This window comes from Amphimedon queenslandica, unplaced genomic scaffold, assembly GCF_000090795.2.
Source record: "Amphimedon queenslandica unplaced genomic scaffold, v1.1 AMPQUscaffold_13346, whole genome shotgun sequence".
Lineage (NCBI taxonomy): Eukaryota > Metazoa > Porifera > Demospongiae > Haplosclerida > Niphatidae > Amphimedon > Amphimedon queenslandica.
The window spans coordinates 28,240-42,888 of record NW_003546418.1 but is presented as its reverse complement, the minus strand read 5'-3'; the positions used below and the strand labels follow the sequence as shown (position 1 = coordinate 42,888).

At 35.9% G+C, this 14,649-nt stretch overlaps 2 protein-coding genes across 2 annotated transcripts in view; one reads left to right on the top strand and one right to left on the bottom strand.

The window, feature by feature from the left end:
- Positions 1–3,436, bottom strand: part of LOC100632543 (transcription initiation factor TFIID subunit 4B-like) — a 9,030-nt gene extending 5,594 nt beyond the window's left edge. Inside the window, exons 1-2 of the mRNA XM_019997955.1 lie at positions 2,678–3,436; positions 1,948–2,037 (exon numbers count right to left, since the gene is read on the bottom strand). Of these exons, the coding sequence (XP_019853514.1) occupies positions 1,948–2,037; positions 2,678–3,436 (849 nt within the window). The remainder of the gene's footprint in view (positions 1–1,947; positions 2,038–2,677) is intronic.
- Positions 3,437–3,570: 134 nt separating this feature from the next.
- Positions 3,571–14,649, top strand: part of LOC100632798 (negative elongation factor D-like) — a 21,333-nt gene continuing 10,254 nt past the window's right edge. Inside the window, exons 1-7 of the mRNA XM_019997965.1 lie at positions 3,571–3,663; positions 3,717–3,847; positions 4,549–4,658; positions 4,993–5,102; positions 5,149–5,256; positions 6,909–7,064; positions 12,900–13,033. Coding sequence (XP_019853524.1) covers positions 3,619–3,663; positions 3,717–3,847; positions 4,549–4,658; positions 4,993–5,102; positions 5,149–5,256; positions 6,909–7,064; positions 12,900–13,033 — 794 coding nt within the window. The 5' untranslated portion in view covers positions 3,571–3,618. The remainder of the gene's footprint in view (positions 3,664–3,716; positions 3,848–4,548; positions 4,659–4,992; positions 5,103–5,148; positions 5,257–6,908; positions 7,065–12,899; positions 13,034–14,649) is intronic.

Here is a 14,649-nt window from a genome sequence, read left to right as displayed (position 1 = left end):
TAGGATGACATTGATCTGTTGCTGCTGGGTCAGTTTCGTTCCTCCTTGAGTCAGTTGAGTGACAGTGGTGGTATTGACTCCATTTTTCTCTTGCACTTTCTTGTCTACTAGTTGCTTCATGTACTCTTTCTGTATCTGGAGATGCGTCCTCAGGTCAGGAACACTTGCCTAAGAGTGTGTGAGGAGGAGGAAGAAACAAATTACTACATGTATTACTGCAAGAAATACTACAAGTAAATAATAATACATGACGAGAACCATACTATACCATATAGCGGGAAATTTTGTAGGGAGTTAAATTAATTTGGCGAATAGCTAAATTCTAGTGATTGGCAAATGGCTATCAAAATGCCAAAGTTGTCAAATTTAATTCCCTACAAAATTTCCCGCTATACGGTAGGTAGTGTTACATTTATAGTAGGACTACCATGGTATCTCCATTCAAAAATTTGCTAAACAACTGCAATTGAAAAAGATACAGTTGAAACTGATTAGAGGTAGGCGATACACTACCAAATTACTCATATATCCAATACCAAATCCTGGAATCAAGTTAAGTAGTGACCACACCCAACCACACCTACTTTGACGTCATAATTATGGCCCCACACCCTTTCATAATTACAAATAATGGCAGTCCATTTCCCTCATTTTTATTAATGTCTAATCATAACTTATTTGCACATGTGCAGTAGTTTGATCAGTACTCAATACCACCAATACTGATACTAAGACTACTTCGCTCCCACCGCTACACAACCAATTGTTATCGCCTTAGATCAAGACTGGTATCAGTCTGAATCATACTGATATCATTCCTGAATCATGGTTTTCGTGTAATTAGTCATGACACAACTGCGAAAATCAGCCATGATATAATCATGATAAAATTTGTACTGATCCATGCCAGAATATCAGGCATGATCTATAAAATAATGTGTCAGGGCTGTACCAGTATAGGATATCAGACATGGTCCATTATTTTGGGGCAAAAGTGCTGATTCAGGCATGATAACATTTGGTTGTGTAGCAAAGACATAAATTAATAATACATGATAAGGACCATATCATTAGTACATCAGTGTTACATTTATAGTAGGGGCAAAATAGTACCCCATTCAAAAATTTGCATTTCTGCAGGTACATCAGCGACAGAAAGTCTGAACTGCATGAATTCCAAATCTCACTTTTATACTCTCCTAATTGCAAAAGCTATTGTGGGTTGCATACAATGTGGTTAACACTTCTGTACTTGTATAAACTGTGTTATACCACCATTAAACAGAGACAATTAAAATCTCAAATTAAAAATTGTCAATGCATTATACAGTACATGTACATGTACATGCAGTACCAATAAATCATAGTTAATTATTATGCACAATTTTTTAGCCCAATCATGAATTTTAATACCAGAATTTTTAATTCGAGGATAATAATTTGTGCAAATGTCATGTATCCAGAAATTTATGAAATTATTTTTTTACAAATTTCCACTATTCTGCCATCTTGTATCACATTAAAATTAAATGATTTTAAAGGAAATTCAATTTCACGACTTTTTAAAAGCTACAAAATTTGCACAATTTGTTATTATCGAATAAAACCACTGAATATATGATAAATGTAGATGTTTTTGTGTACATGTCTTTATCTGTACAGTACATGTACTTATATAATGTGTTTATCTAAAGCAGTACAGTGCTATCATACAGTGGTTTCGTTCGAGGATAATAATATTTGCAAATGTTGTGTATCCTGAGATTCACAAAATTAATTTTTTTCAAATTTCCACAATTTTGTCATCTTGTATCACATTATAATTAATTGATTTTCAAGGAATTCAATTTTGCAACCCTTACAAAGCTACAAAATTGGCAAAATTTGTTATCCTCAAATAAAACAACTAAACATATGATAGATATGTGTTTGTGTACATGTATTTACTTGTAGAAATGGAAGTAGATCTGGCTGATGCTTCGACTTCAGATCCTGTTCAATCTTCTTGGCAAACTCCTCTTCAGTAATACTGCCAGCCTATAATGTCAAGTAAAAAACAAAAAGATTGATCTCACAGGAAGATGTGGCTATAAAATACACTAATTGATGTATTTTGTGTAGGCACAATGCCTAATTGCTATAGAAACAAGCCAAAAAACATATGCACTTGCTTCATGCAGTGTCCATCCAAGAGGTTTTACATGCACAGGTGATACAAAAAGGCTATCATGGGGGTATAAATTTAGCAGTAAACCTGTATAACAAACTGTAAATGGGTTAATAGTACATACAATGTATACACATGTAAATTGAAACAAAAATGGTGATACACATGTACATGTATTTGAATATCCATTTGCCTAAAGCAGGCAAGAACTTGGCCTCAAGCAAGTAAATACTTAGATTTAAATACTAGTTAATAGAAAGCCATTGACATTAAAAACAAAATGGCTGCCAAGAGAAAAACTAAATGTCACATGCTACTGCATGTGTCAATACTGCTTAATACCTTTGCTTTTCAAAGAACAAGGCTCAAAACATCAAATAAACAAAAGCCAAAAATAACGAAACAGAAAGAATGAGGGGAAAATGGAAATAAAAGAGGATTATAAAGTGAGAAAGGAGAGACAAAATACAAAAACAAAAGGAGACATTAATAATCTTAACATGAACTCACCACTAATTTCTGTACTAAAGAATGCACAGCTGTCCTCACTTGAGGGCCCGAATTACCAGCCAGTTGTACTAAGTTTGTTAAAAAATTCTTCACCTTTGTGACTACAGCGAGCATCTCTTTAGCCTTTGCCGGCCCATTCTTACTAGACATGGCATAGATAGCTAAGAGACTGGCTTGCTTGTAAATGGCTGATTGTTCTTCAATGGTAAGTAGGGAGGTTTGAGGACCGTGAGTCAAGCCACCAAAAGGTGACATTGTAGAGAGAGAGGCCCTCCTGTTAGTGGAGTCTTGAGCCTGTGGTTGTGTGCTTGTTTCTGTCTTTGAGAGGTTTAGGGTAAGACCAGGGCGAGAGGATGAGGGAGTAGAAGAGGTAGCAGTGGATATACTTGTTGATACTTCTCCTTTAGTCTTGACAGGTTGAGCAGGAGTGAGGGAAGGAGGGACAGAAGATGAAGTAGTGGTCGTTATCGAGGAGGAAGAAGAAGAGGAGGCCGAAGGCGGGAGAACTACTTTCTCTTGTGTTTGTTGAAACCCGTTGCTTGTGACGGGTTGCTGAGAGAGACTAGCCTCCTCAGGAGTAGATCCGAGGCCGCTGTCTTGTGAGAGGTCCCCACCACTTGCCTTGGTAACAGAATTCAACTCTTGATGTAAAGAACTGACTACCGCGGAAACATCTTTCTCGTCGACATCAGCGGCATTGATGAGGGCATCAATATCAAGGTCCTCCGACATGTTAGTCCCATTCTCTGGGGTCGCCATAGTCTCAAAGAGAAGATTCAAATGGATCCCTTCACTCTTCGTCTTCTTTGCGCTTTCTTAGTATCCCTCCATTTTCTCCTATAGAGGAGACTTCAATTTATACTCCCTGATTCCGGATACCTCCGTATACTCGATTCTCTTATTGGGTATAAAAGAAGATAGCTATATTCTTTTTTTGCTAAATGGCAGAGGCACCAGGTGATTCTGGGGAGTCAGATTATGAGCCTGTGAGTTCCGTATTTGTCTGTACATCTTCGTGTTATTCTCTTTTATTTTTCAGGCAGAGGAGCTGGAGGACGAGAGCCCGAATGACGTCATCGAGGAAGATCACGAATACCTTCGTCACCACATTGCCACTTTGAAAATGGATGACGCCGTCCTAGAACCGGGAATACTGAAGACATTCGAAGAGTCAGTGATGATTATTAAAATAATGAGTGGGTGGGGACGTACATGTACATTGTACGGGCATGTACATGTACTTAATTATGAAAATTTGTGTGCATTAATTAGAAATAGTGGTATGTAATTTTTAATTTGTTAATGAGACCACAAATTATTAACACTGTCACACTAATGACTTGTGGGCATAATTATGTACATGTAGTTTAGGTTTAACAGTTCAATACATGTACACGTAGCCTCTTTTAAAATATCAAATTCTTAAAAAATAGCGGCATAATGTTTCCACCTTATACATTAATGGCTACTCATAGTAACTAATCGTTTTATGTATGTGTACATGTACATATTGTATTTTTGTTAGGTACGTTTGTACATGTATATGTACACATACATGTAATTTATACTATTTTACAAATGCTGTATTTTTATGTACATGTACATAGCGTACTTTTTATTGAGTTACATGTACATGCACTTCATTGAAATAAAAACTTTAATTAAATTACATGTATTTGCAAATGCATGTACATGTAACACGTACATGTAACATGTACATTTGTGTGTACATTGTGCATGTATATTTAATATCTCTTAATTGATGCATGTACATGTACATGTACATCTTTATTGTGACATACATGTATGTACATGTATTATTAACATTATGAGATCAGTGAATCACTATTATTATTATCATTTTATTTCAGTTATTTAGAATTAGGTGGTGAGAGTATTAATGCAATCCGTTACCTTTCATCTGGTTACAAGGGCCTTCCCTTAATGATTAATGTACTAGTGGACTGGCTTCACTTTGCTGGTAAGATTATACTGTACATGTATTTAATAGAAACCAACCAGATTGAATACTGTGTACATGTACATGTAGATGCTTCAACTCTATACTGCTTGTTTTGTTGAAGGATTAAGAAATAATATTCCTTTTTGGTTGCAATTTATTTATTCTGCATGTACATGTACATGTATGATGTTACAGAGTTATTATTGGCAGCAAGTAGTTTGTTTTATCTGAAAAAATTTCTGAAATTGTTGCCAAAGTTAATTTTTCATAAAAACCATGTGTACATATGCTTTACATGTACAGTACAATGTACGGTACATGTACATGAACTTAGCTTTTAATAATGCATTAGGTTGTAGAAGGAAAGACATTCAAACTCTAGTAGAAGAACACATCAAGACATTAATCATTAAAGATTTTGATCCAAAGAAAGCCGATCTCATATTCACAGAGGAAGGATCTGTGAGTTAGGGTCTTGTGTTGTCCTCATTATTCAAGTGTTTTCCAGACCCCTTCGTGGCTGGAGGAGATGATTTGTTTTCAGACTTGGAGGGAACTTTTCTATCAGTTAACAGATCAGTATCCTGACTGCTTGATGCTCAAGTTTACTATGAAAGTAGGCACTGTCTGTACATTATTGTAAAGCTTAAAATAATAAACTTTTATGAGAAAAGTGTATGTGTAGTACATGTGCTGTGTATAGTGTATGGTACTCTTCTGTTTTATTGTATAAGCTTTTACTTTCACTAGTTAGCTCATAATCACATTAAACTTTTGCTTAATTCTCACTATGTTAACATTGTACATGTACATTTATTGCACATACTGTAGTACTGTGTAGTTGTTTTCAAAAGACTCTTTTTGATTAAATTTTGGAATCAACTGTAGAAATTTAATTAAAAAATCAATTTAGCCATTTCTGATAAAATATACCCTTTAAGGCCTTTTGGTCAACTATTTAGAATTTAATTTTGATTGTAATGGGCATATTTTTATTATTCAGATAAGCGTCATTTATTTATCACATACATTTGTATAGCCATAAAATAGCAACTTAAAGAGATTCATAATGACCACTCTAAAGCATACATGTAGAACATTCATGGTGATATTTATTACAATTACCATTACTATATTAATTTTGATTATCACACTGTAAGAGTATTATTATGATACTGTCATGTGAGAAGTTTGAATTATTTATTTAACTTGTCAAATTTTGTTAAAATAGCTCTCAATTTTTTGTTGCATGCTGTAGGTGCATGTACATGTACATGTATACATGTATATTGTAAAACATGTATATAAGTCAAATCCTGTCAGGATTCATTAAGTGATTTAAGTCATGGGCAATTCATTAATCATAATCTAACAAGCGTATTACTGGTAAACTATTCCTAAGATTAGTTCCTAAAATGCTTTAATACATCTAGGGATCGGAAAGTCCTTTGGGATGTGTTTTGATGTCCTTTTGCTATGTACACTACATGTAGAAAAGTTGAGGTGATTTCGGCTAAAAATTTTGAGTGACATGTACATGTATGGCAATTTTTTTAAATGAGCCAATACTCTGTATATCTCTTGCTTATTTCTGAAGAATAGCTCTGAAATTTTTATTACTTTTTAAATACATATTGATGTTCTTATGCTGTGTAGAAATTTTGAGGTGATTCTGACTAAAAAGTTTTGAGTTATGGCCATTTTTAAAATTGGCCAATTACATGTATATACTTTTTCCGAAAAATGGCTCCGAAATCAGCCTAAATTTTTATTACTTTTCCTGATGCATATTGTTGTCCTTATGTTATGTTGAAAGTTTGAGGTGAATCCGAATAAAAATTTCTGAGTTTTTGTCATTTTTAACAAGTGTATAAAATATTTTTAAGATTGTTTTCACCACCTTGCATGCTAAGTAATAAATTTTATGACTGAATAGTTATATTGTAATTGTAATTTTTTACAAGAACAGTACGTACAACATAAATGAGGAATCTCAAATTTAGTTGAAATTGTGTTAATGTGTTTCCATTTTTGTTATCCCTTAAATGACTAAATGACTGCATGTACATGTACAATACATGTTTTTTTATATACATTTATTTTCTTGTCCTAAAATTGTACATGTACATGTATGTCTATGTGTAAATTAAGCAGCTTTATTGCAGTCATACTCTATGTCTATTTGTGTATTACAATTTCTGTTACTATACATTTGTAGATGTACATGTATATGCATGTACATAAATGTATGTATCTCCTTTAATACAGTTAATAGCTGATGCTGGCTATCAAGGGGAGATTACGAGTGCCTCGTCAGCAGCTCATCAACCCGAGGTGTTCTGTGGACTCATAAAGACATTACTAACTGACATCATCACTGCTTCATCTCCTAATGAAATGGAAGAAAGTCTCAAAGAGTTCTGTGTAAGCTACATGTACATGTACAATGTACATTTACGTACATTGGGATGTTTCATTCACTTCTACATATAGCTAATGGAATTGACACATGTTTACTGTTATTATTTACATTTACTTTTACGATCCCAAATCCGTCCAATCGATACAAACCTATGACAAGTACATGTACATGTCTGTGTACATATACATGTATGTACTTCAAATGGTGTCAGGAAGTTACAAGTTTAATACACATGTAGTACACTTACATCTAGAACATGTGGTCTTGAGCCTAAACTGATAATATTGGCCACACCCCTAGGAATTTTATTACAGTACATCATTAGTGACATGAGCTACAGTTTTAAAATCCCACATGATTGCTTCTGCTTTTGGCCCAATCTCAGCTGGGATATCTTTATTATTGTGTTGATATTCAGGTACTGTAATAATTTTATGTACATGTAATAAATATGCAGTTTTTGGAGGAGTCCATTATTTGTACATGTACATGTAGTTGTAATACATGTACTATGTACTGTAGATTTCTTCATAAAATTGATGGATTCACCTCTCCCACTAGTTACCAAAATTCTTTTTGCTTATCATAACTTCCTTAGTCATAAGATCTTTGAATATGTTTAAAGTATCGCCCACTTTTGGTGTCTTTACATAGTCTCTCCTCCTTCCACCTTCTTCATTTTCTTTTATTGCTGCATCTGGTCATTAGGACTCTCTCCCATCACTCATTCACTACCTTCCATCCTTAATCTACTTTGGTTTACATTTCGGCTTGTTCGTTTTTTCATAGTTCAATTTACATTCCTGCTTCTTCATTTTTTTATAGTTTGTTCCTGCTCCATCCTCATTTGCCTTATACGTATATCTCACTTCATTTTTTGTTCTTGCTTTACATACACAATTTTATTCTGTAATTTCTTAAAATGTCAGCCAAACCATTATCACCTTTTCCTGGCCTCAGGCTCAAACTGGAGGAACAGCTCACCTGTCCTGTGTGTCTTGACCACTATACAAACCCTAAGACTTTACCTTGTCTACATTCATTCTGTCAGCACTGTCTGGAGGGATTACCTCTGGATAAGAAGAATGAGACCTATTACCTCTCTTGTCCCACTTGTCGTCATTGTACAGAGTTACCAGAAGGAGTAAGAGCCTTTCCTGTAGCATTCACTCTTAATAACCTCAAAGAGATGTACAGTCTAACAAAGAAGACAGCAAATTCTCAGGAGGCCACAACATCGCCCACATGTAGTGATCATGGAAAGCCTTTGGAGCTATTCTGTGAAACTTGTGATGTAGTGATTTGCTCTCACTGCTCAGTTCGTAGTCACAGAGGTCATGAATGTGACTTAATCACTGACAGTTATATTCAACACTGTCAAAAGTTAAGAGAATGTCTATCACCAGTTGAGGGAAAGAAGGAAGCACTCAAGAAGGTCCTGTCTGCTCTAGCAGAGAGAGAGGGTGAGATCAGAGAGAGAGGAGAAGGAGTCTTAGAAGAAATACATGAAATAGTAGAGGAAATGATTGCTGTTCTTCGTCAGTCAGAGAGGAAACTGACTGAGCAGGCAAAGAGGGTCACTGATGCTAAACTAAAGGTGCTTTCAGAGCAAATAAAATCAGCAGAAATGAGTTTGAGTCTTCTGGAGGATGTCGAGGAATATGTGGAACAGAGCCTAAAGACAGGCAGTCCTCAACAAGTCCTGAGATCTAAGAAACAGATGATGGAGCATATTAGTGAAGTTACTGCAGGGATCAATGTGGAGGAGTTACATCCAAAGGAAAAAGCTGACTTTGTGTTGATTCCGAAAGATATCAAATTGCTGCATCACATTGGAGATATTGTCCCACTACAGCTGTACAATTTAAATGTGAAGAAGATTGATTGTATTGGAAAAGAGGCTTCATTTTCACTATCATTGGAGATACCAGATTTACCTCTTTTGTCTGTTCCCCTCTCTTCTCTGAGGTGTAGTCTAGTACCAGTTGGTAAAGGCCATAAACCCATTCAGACTACAGTCACTACCACCAGCACTGATCCTGGAGTGTATAGGATACAGTGTAACCCTTCAACACGTGGTACTCATACAGTAAAAGTACAAGTATATGGTATACACCTTAAGGATACCTCACTTGTCATCCCTTTCAATCCTTACCTTGATAACGTCACCCCAGTATGTACTATAACTAAGCTTAACCGTCCCTATGGAGTTGCGTTTAATGATAATCATGTCCTAATAACTGAGAATGGTAGTAACTGTGTAACAATACTGGATAAAAAAGGAAAGAAAGTGAAATCATTAGGGGGGAAAGGAGGAAGTGGTAATGTCAAGTTTTCTAGCCCTTGTGGTATAGCCATTACTCCAGACAAATTCATTCTTGTGTCTGATAATCACAGGATCCAGAAGATAAGCATGGATGGATACCGTATAGCATCAGTTGGTGAGGAGGGCAGTGGACCACTACAATTTAAGTATCCCGAAAGTATAGCCATTTCTCCTATATTGGGACAAGTTTATATTGCTGATTCTAATAATCATCGTATACAAGTCTTGAATCCTGATCTAACCTTCTCTCATTCATTTGGTAGTAAAGGATCAGATAATGGACAGTTTAAGTATCCATGTGGCATTGCTATTGACAATCAAAAATTAGTGTATGTTTCTGATAGGAATAATCATCGCATTCAGAAGTTCTCTCCAGATGGAAAGTTTGTGGGTCAGTTTGGCACTAAAGGATCTGGTCCTGGACAGCTTAAGAAACCATTGGGTATAACAATAGACACTGCAGCTACTGGTCTAGTGTATGTTAGTGAATGGGGCAATCATTGTATCTCAGTCTTCACTAGTGATGGTGTGTTTGTTAATAGGTTTGATGAAGAAAGTAGTAATATTGATCAGTTTAATGCTCCTTATGGAATAACATTTGATAAAGATGGATTTTTGTGCATTTGTGATTATGGTAGTAGCCGATTTTTCATTTATTAAATGTTAACGTTATTTATTTATGTACTATTTTATTATTAAAAATTAAACTAAACTGACTATTGAATTATGTAATAGCATTACTTGGCTAGGATAAAGTGCATAAGGAAAGTATTATTTATCAAGATTTAATGTTATGCTGATTTTTTTTGGAAATTTACCTTTTACTTTAGCATTGGAAAACTCTAACTTTTTATGTCTCATTTCCATGGGCTTTAATATTGATCAAGCAAGACATACATGTACATGTACATGTACACTACTGTCAGACATGGGGCAAGCACTTAAGCATTTGTGCTTATAAGCACTTTAAGCACCTTTTGTAAAAGTTTGAAGGTGCTTGCAAGCATTAATCATATTGCAAGCACTTGTGCTTGACTTGTACTTAAGCTCTTTTTAATGTAAATGCTTTAAAGCACTTTTTAAGCACTAATGCTTGTCTTTTTTATCAGTTATCACTAATATAACTGTCATGCACGTGTATGACATCTATCATAACATACGCATGAGACCTGCTGTCAGTTTAACCTTTAAAGATGGCCACAACCACAAAGAAGCTACCAGATTTTATTACTTCAATCTTTTTGAAGATTTGAGTGGTGCTTTCAGAGCCTAAGTGCCACAAGTATTGCCATAACTTATAGATTCAATGCTTTACCTGTGCTTTAAGCACTTTCCCCAGTGCTTTATGATGTGCTTCAAGCATTTTAGAAAGTGCTTGCCCCATGTCTGACTACTGTGTACATGTACATACATGTACATACATGTACATGGCTCAATGTGGAGCAATAGACAAAGACTCCTGCTCCTCCACTGGCTTGGCAATAGTAGTTAGAACTTTGCATGGTCCTTTTACTCCATTAATTAGTTTTCTATGTGTGGGTGTTAGGGGATTTAATTTCATTGATTAAACTGAATTGCAAAATTAATGAAAATTAATACCCTACAAAAATTACCAACCGTACATGTACGGGGCATGTACCGTATAGCTTGAAATTTTCGTGGAATGTAAATTTCGTGATTTTCGTAGTTATGGGCTGCCCATGAAATTTAAACCCACGAAATCATTGAAGTGCCATCCTCTTACAGGCTATGTAAACTGTGAACCACGAAAATTAAACCACGAATTGCCCCACTAGGAGCAAACCACGAAAATATCGACCCACGAAAATTTCAAGCTATACGGTATCTTTATTTTATGTATACATGTACATGTATATTATCAGCTTTACAACTGCTACATGTACTACTTGTGTCAGTCTTTTTTGCCTGCTGTCTATCAATAGATTGTATTACATATTGAATGTTACACCACTTCCTGTGACTGTGAGGTGAGGTTAAAACAACATTACAGTATAAGGGGTAGGACTATAGCTTTGTATTGTAAAGATGTCTCTTGAGGATTATCCAAAGGATGAGAATGGCACTTTCTGTGGCCATTCAATCAATGATGAGTTGAAGCCGATACTACTAGTATACTGTACAAGTGGATCTGTTTGTTCATTCTTTTGTGCCTTTGCTATTCTACTCATGATCCTCTGTAGGTTCTTTAGTCTACTGACTCATCGTCTCATACTGTACATGCTGCTAGGAATATTGTTCTTCTCTTCTGTAGTTGCTGTTCAGTTCATAAATCTATGGTTGAAATTTTGGGATGGGAATAATTTAACTGAGTGTGTGATTGAGTCATACTTAGTTGAGTACTCTGTTTGGGTTATGTTACTGTCCACTCTAATGGTGCATGACACTACATTTGACAGTAATGGTCGTTTTTCCTTCTTTCTACCTTAGCATTGGAAAACTAGAACCTTTTTATATTTTATTTCCATGGGCCTTCCCCTTTTTGATTGCCTGGATACCGTTTATACATCATGACTATGGTATATCTGGTTCTTGGTGCTGGATAAGACTCTATAACAATGACTGCTCACTAAATAAAGAAGGAATGATTGAAATGTATACTCTTTGGTATGGTGAGCTATTTTTTGCTTTGATTCTTAACAACATTGCTCTTGTTATTATATCAATAACTTTATGTAAACGTGCTTATCAGAAGACAATGTCTCTGGATTACAGAAAAGCCCTCAAACAGACTCTCCCACTTTTGATATATCCAATCACATATCAGTTCTTCAGTTGGTTTGCAATTGCTAACAGATTGTATCAGGCACTTAACAATGGGCATTATGTAAAATGGTTGTTTTATACACATGCTCTTGGTGGGCCTTGTGGTAGACTTTTGGCTCCTGCTTTTACAATACTGTACCTCTTCTTACTATGTAGAATTGTCAAGGTGAATATCAAGAAGTGGCACTGCTTGAAGTGTTGCTTTAAACCAAAGAAAACAAGACAAGTTGTAATTAATACCAGTAAAATTGAAGAAGACAAAGTTACAGATAGGCTTATTGATCCTTCAAATCATCTCACTATGTATGGAACAACAATAACCTGTCCAACAAGTGCACACTTGAGGGGAGAGAGTGAAATTGAAAAAGAATATGAAAATGACAGCATTAACAACAATTAAATAATTTTTATTTCATTGTACAATTGATTTGTTTGTTTGTATTAATTTCCATTTTGAGTAAATGTATCAGTAAATATATCGCAGAATTACACATGTACAACTGTATGTACACACATGTATGTATTAATTTAAAACTTCAGTAATTACTGGTAATTACTAGCACACTTATGTGTACATGTGTGTTTAAATGTAGCTTTATCTGCACATGTATAGTATGTCAAATTTTCTGCTTTTCAAAAAAACGAATTCAGCCAGCAAGACATGCTTGCATTGATATAGCCACAGGATTTTTTTCAATATGTTTCTTTTTTTCCTTTTTCCCCATAGCAACTAGTCAGTCACAGTCAACACACTTATTTCTATTCTCAAGCACTCATTAAGACTTTAGAAAACAGACAACCAGAAAACAGACAATTCACTCAATGGCTGGCAGGAGAGGTACAGAGGGACGCCAGGAAGAGGTAAAATGTACTTTTAAAAATTAATTTGCATCTTACATGTACATGTATGTATAGTTTATATAATGCATGTACAAGTTAGCATATTTTAAGATAAAATTAATTTTACCTTTATTTACATGTACATGTACATGCATATAATATGTACAGTACGTCCTCGATTATCCGAACACCTTTGTGCACTTCTATTGGGAGAGATGTTCAGATAGCTGAAATAGTCTGAATAAGTGAAATGCAGCACAGAATACAGTAGGCCGACCTATCCTATACTTTTTTGAAGAATAAATATGCATGACTTTCCTTTCTCTAACTCGCAAACCATCTCAGGCTTCTCTTTAATGGCCTTCCTCTTGGTTAAGCTCCGTGAACTCCTTGCTGCAGCAGCCATTTTAACTGGTTATTAATAAATTAACTAGTCTGAGCATGCGCATTAGAGACAGCCATGCGTTCGGATAAACGAGAGTTTGGATAAAAGAGGTACAGATAATCGAGGACATACTGTACTACTATATATATTTTTAAAAAAACAAGATTAAGTAGGATTCTAGAGCAAATTTGTAAAAAAGTAATGGAAGCAAGGACAAGTAGGATTTCAAACAACCAACGAAAATACGAAATGAAAATCCTACTCTATAAATTTTCGGTCATTGGTGGGTTTTAATTTGGTGAATTTGTGGTTTAGCATGTGCATAAAATTAATGTTTCGAATTGGTGGGTTTAATTCTGGCAAGTGGCTATCAAAATTCCAAAAGACACCAAAATTTCCCCTCCAAAATTACCACTTATGCAGTACCTAATGTATATGCAGCTGGTCAGTTTGGTATAGAGCTCTTGCACGAAATTAATTAATAGGAGAGTGGAGCTAAAATGTCCACCATATTGAGTGGCAAAAATGTACACGCAACAAATGGAGGTATAGAAAAATGTAGGGATTTTTATCAAAGATATATGATATACTTCGTTAGTTTTGAATGGCATACCTACATGTATATTTAGTAATATTGCAATATTTTTATTAATAAAAAGTATTGAATATTACTTAATGACTATCGGCCTCCGGAAACCTCAAATGAGGAGGGAGGAGGTTTGGAATTTCGCGAGGGCCACTCCCCGAGATCCTGCCTGTAACCACAGCCGAGGGGTTGGTAACAACCCCAGGAGTACATGGATAAGACCAACCGCATCAACGGTAGGAGCACAGCTGGTCATGACATATCAGTGCTGCCGAATGGTCCAGCACCAACAGCATGATGCCATGGCTGTGAGGGAACATGGATAAGACCAACCGCATCAACGGTAGGAGCACAGCTGGTCATGACATATCAGTGCTGCCGAATGGTCCAGCACCAACAGCATGATGCCATGGCTGTGAGGGAAGCATCTGAGCATGCTGCACCGGCAGGTGTCCCATAGCATGTCAGAGCCACCGACTGGTCCATCGCTAACAGTGAGAGCCACGAATGTGCAGGTGGGCATACGGATATGCCCATCACAACCAACAGTGGCATGTCAACGCCGCCGAATGGTCCGGCGCCAACAGCGGGCATGCCATGGGTAACCAATGGTCATGCCCCCTGCCACGGGCTGGGAACCCACTAAGAGAGCAGCTCAAATGGAGA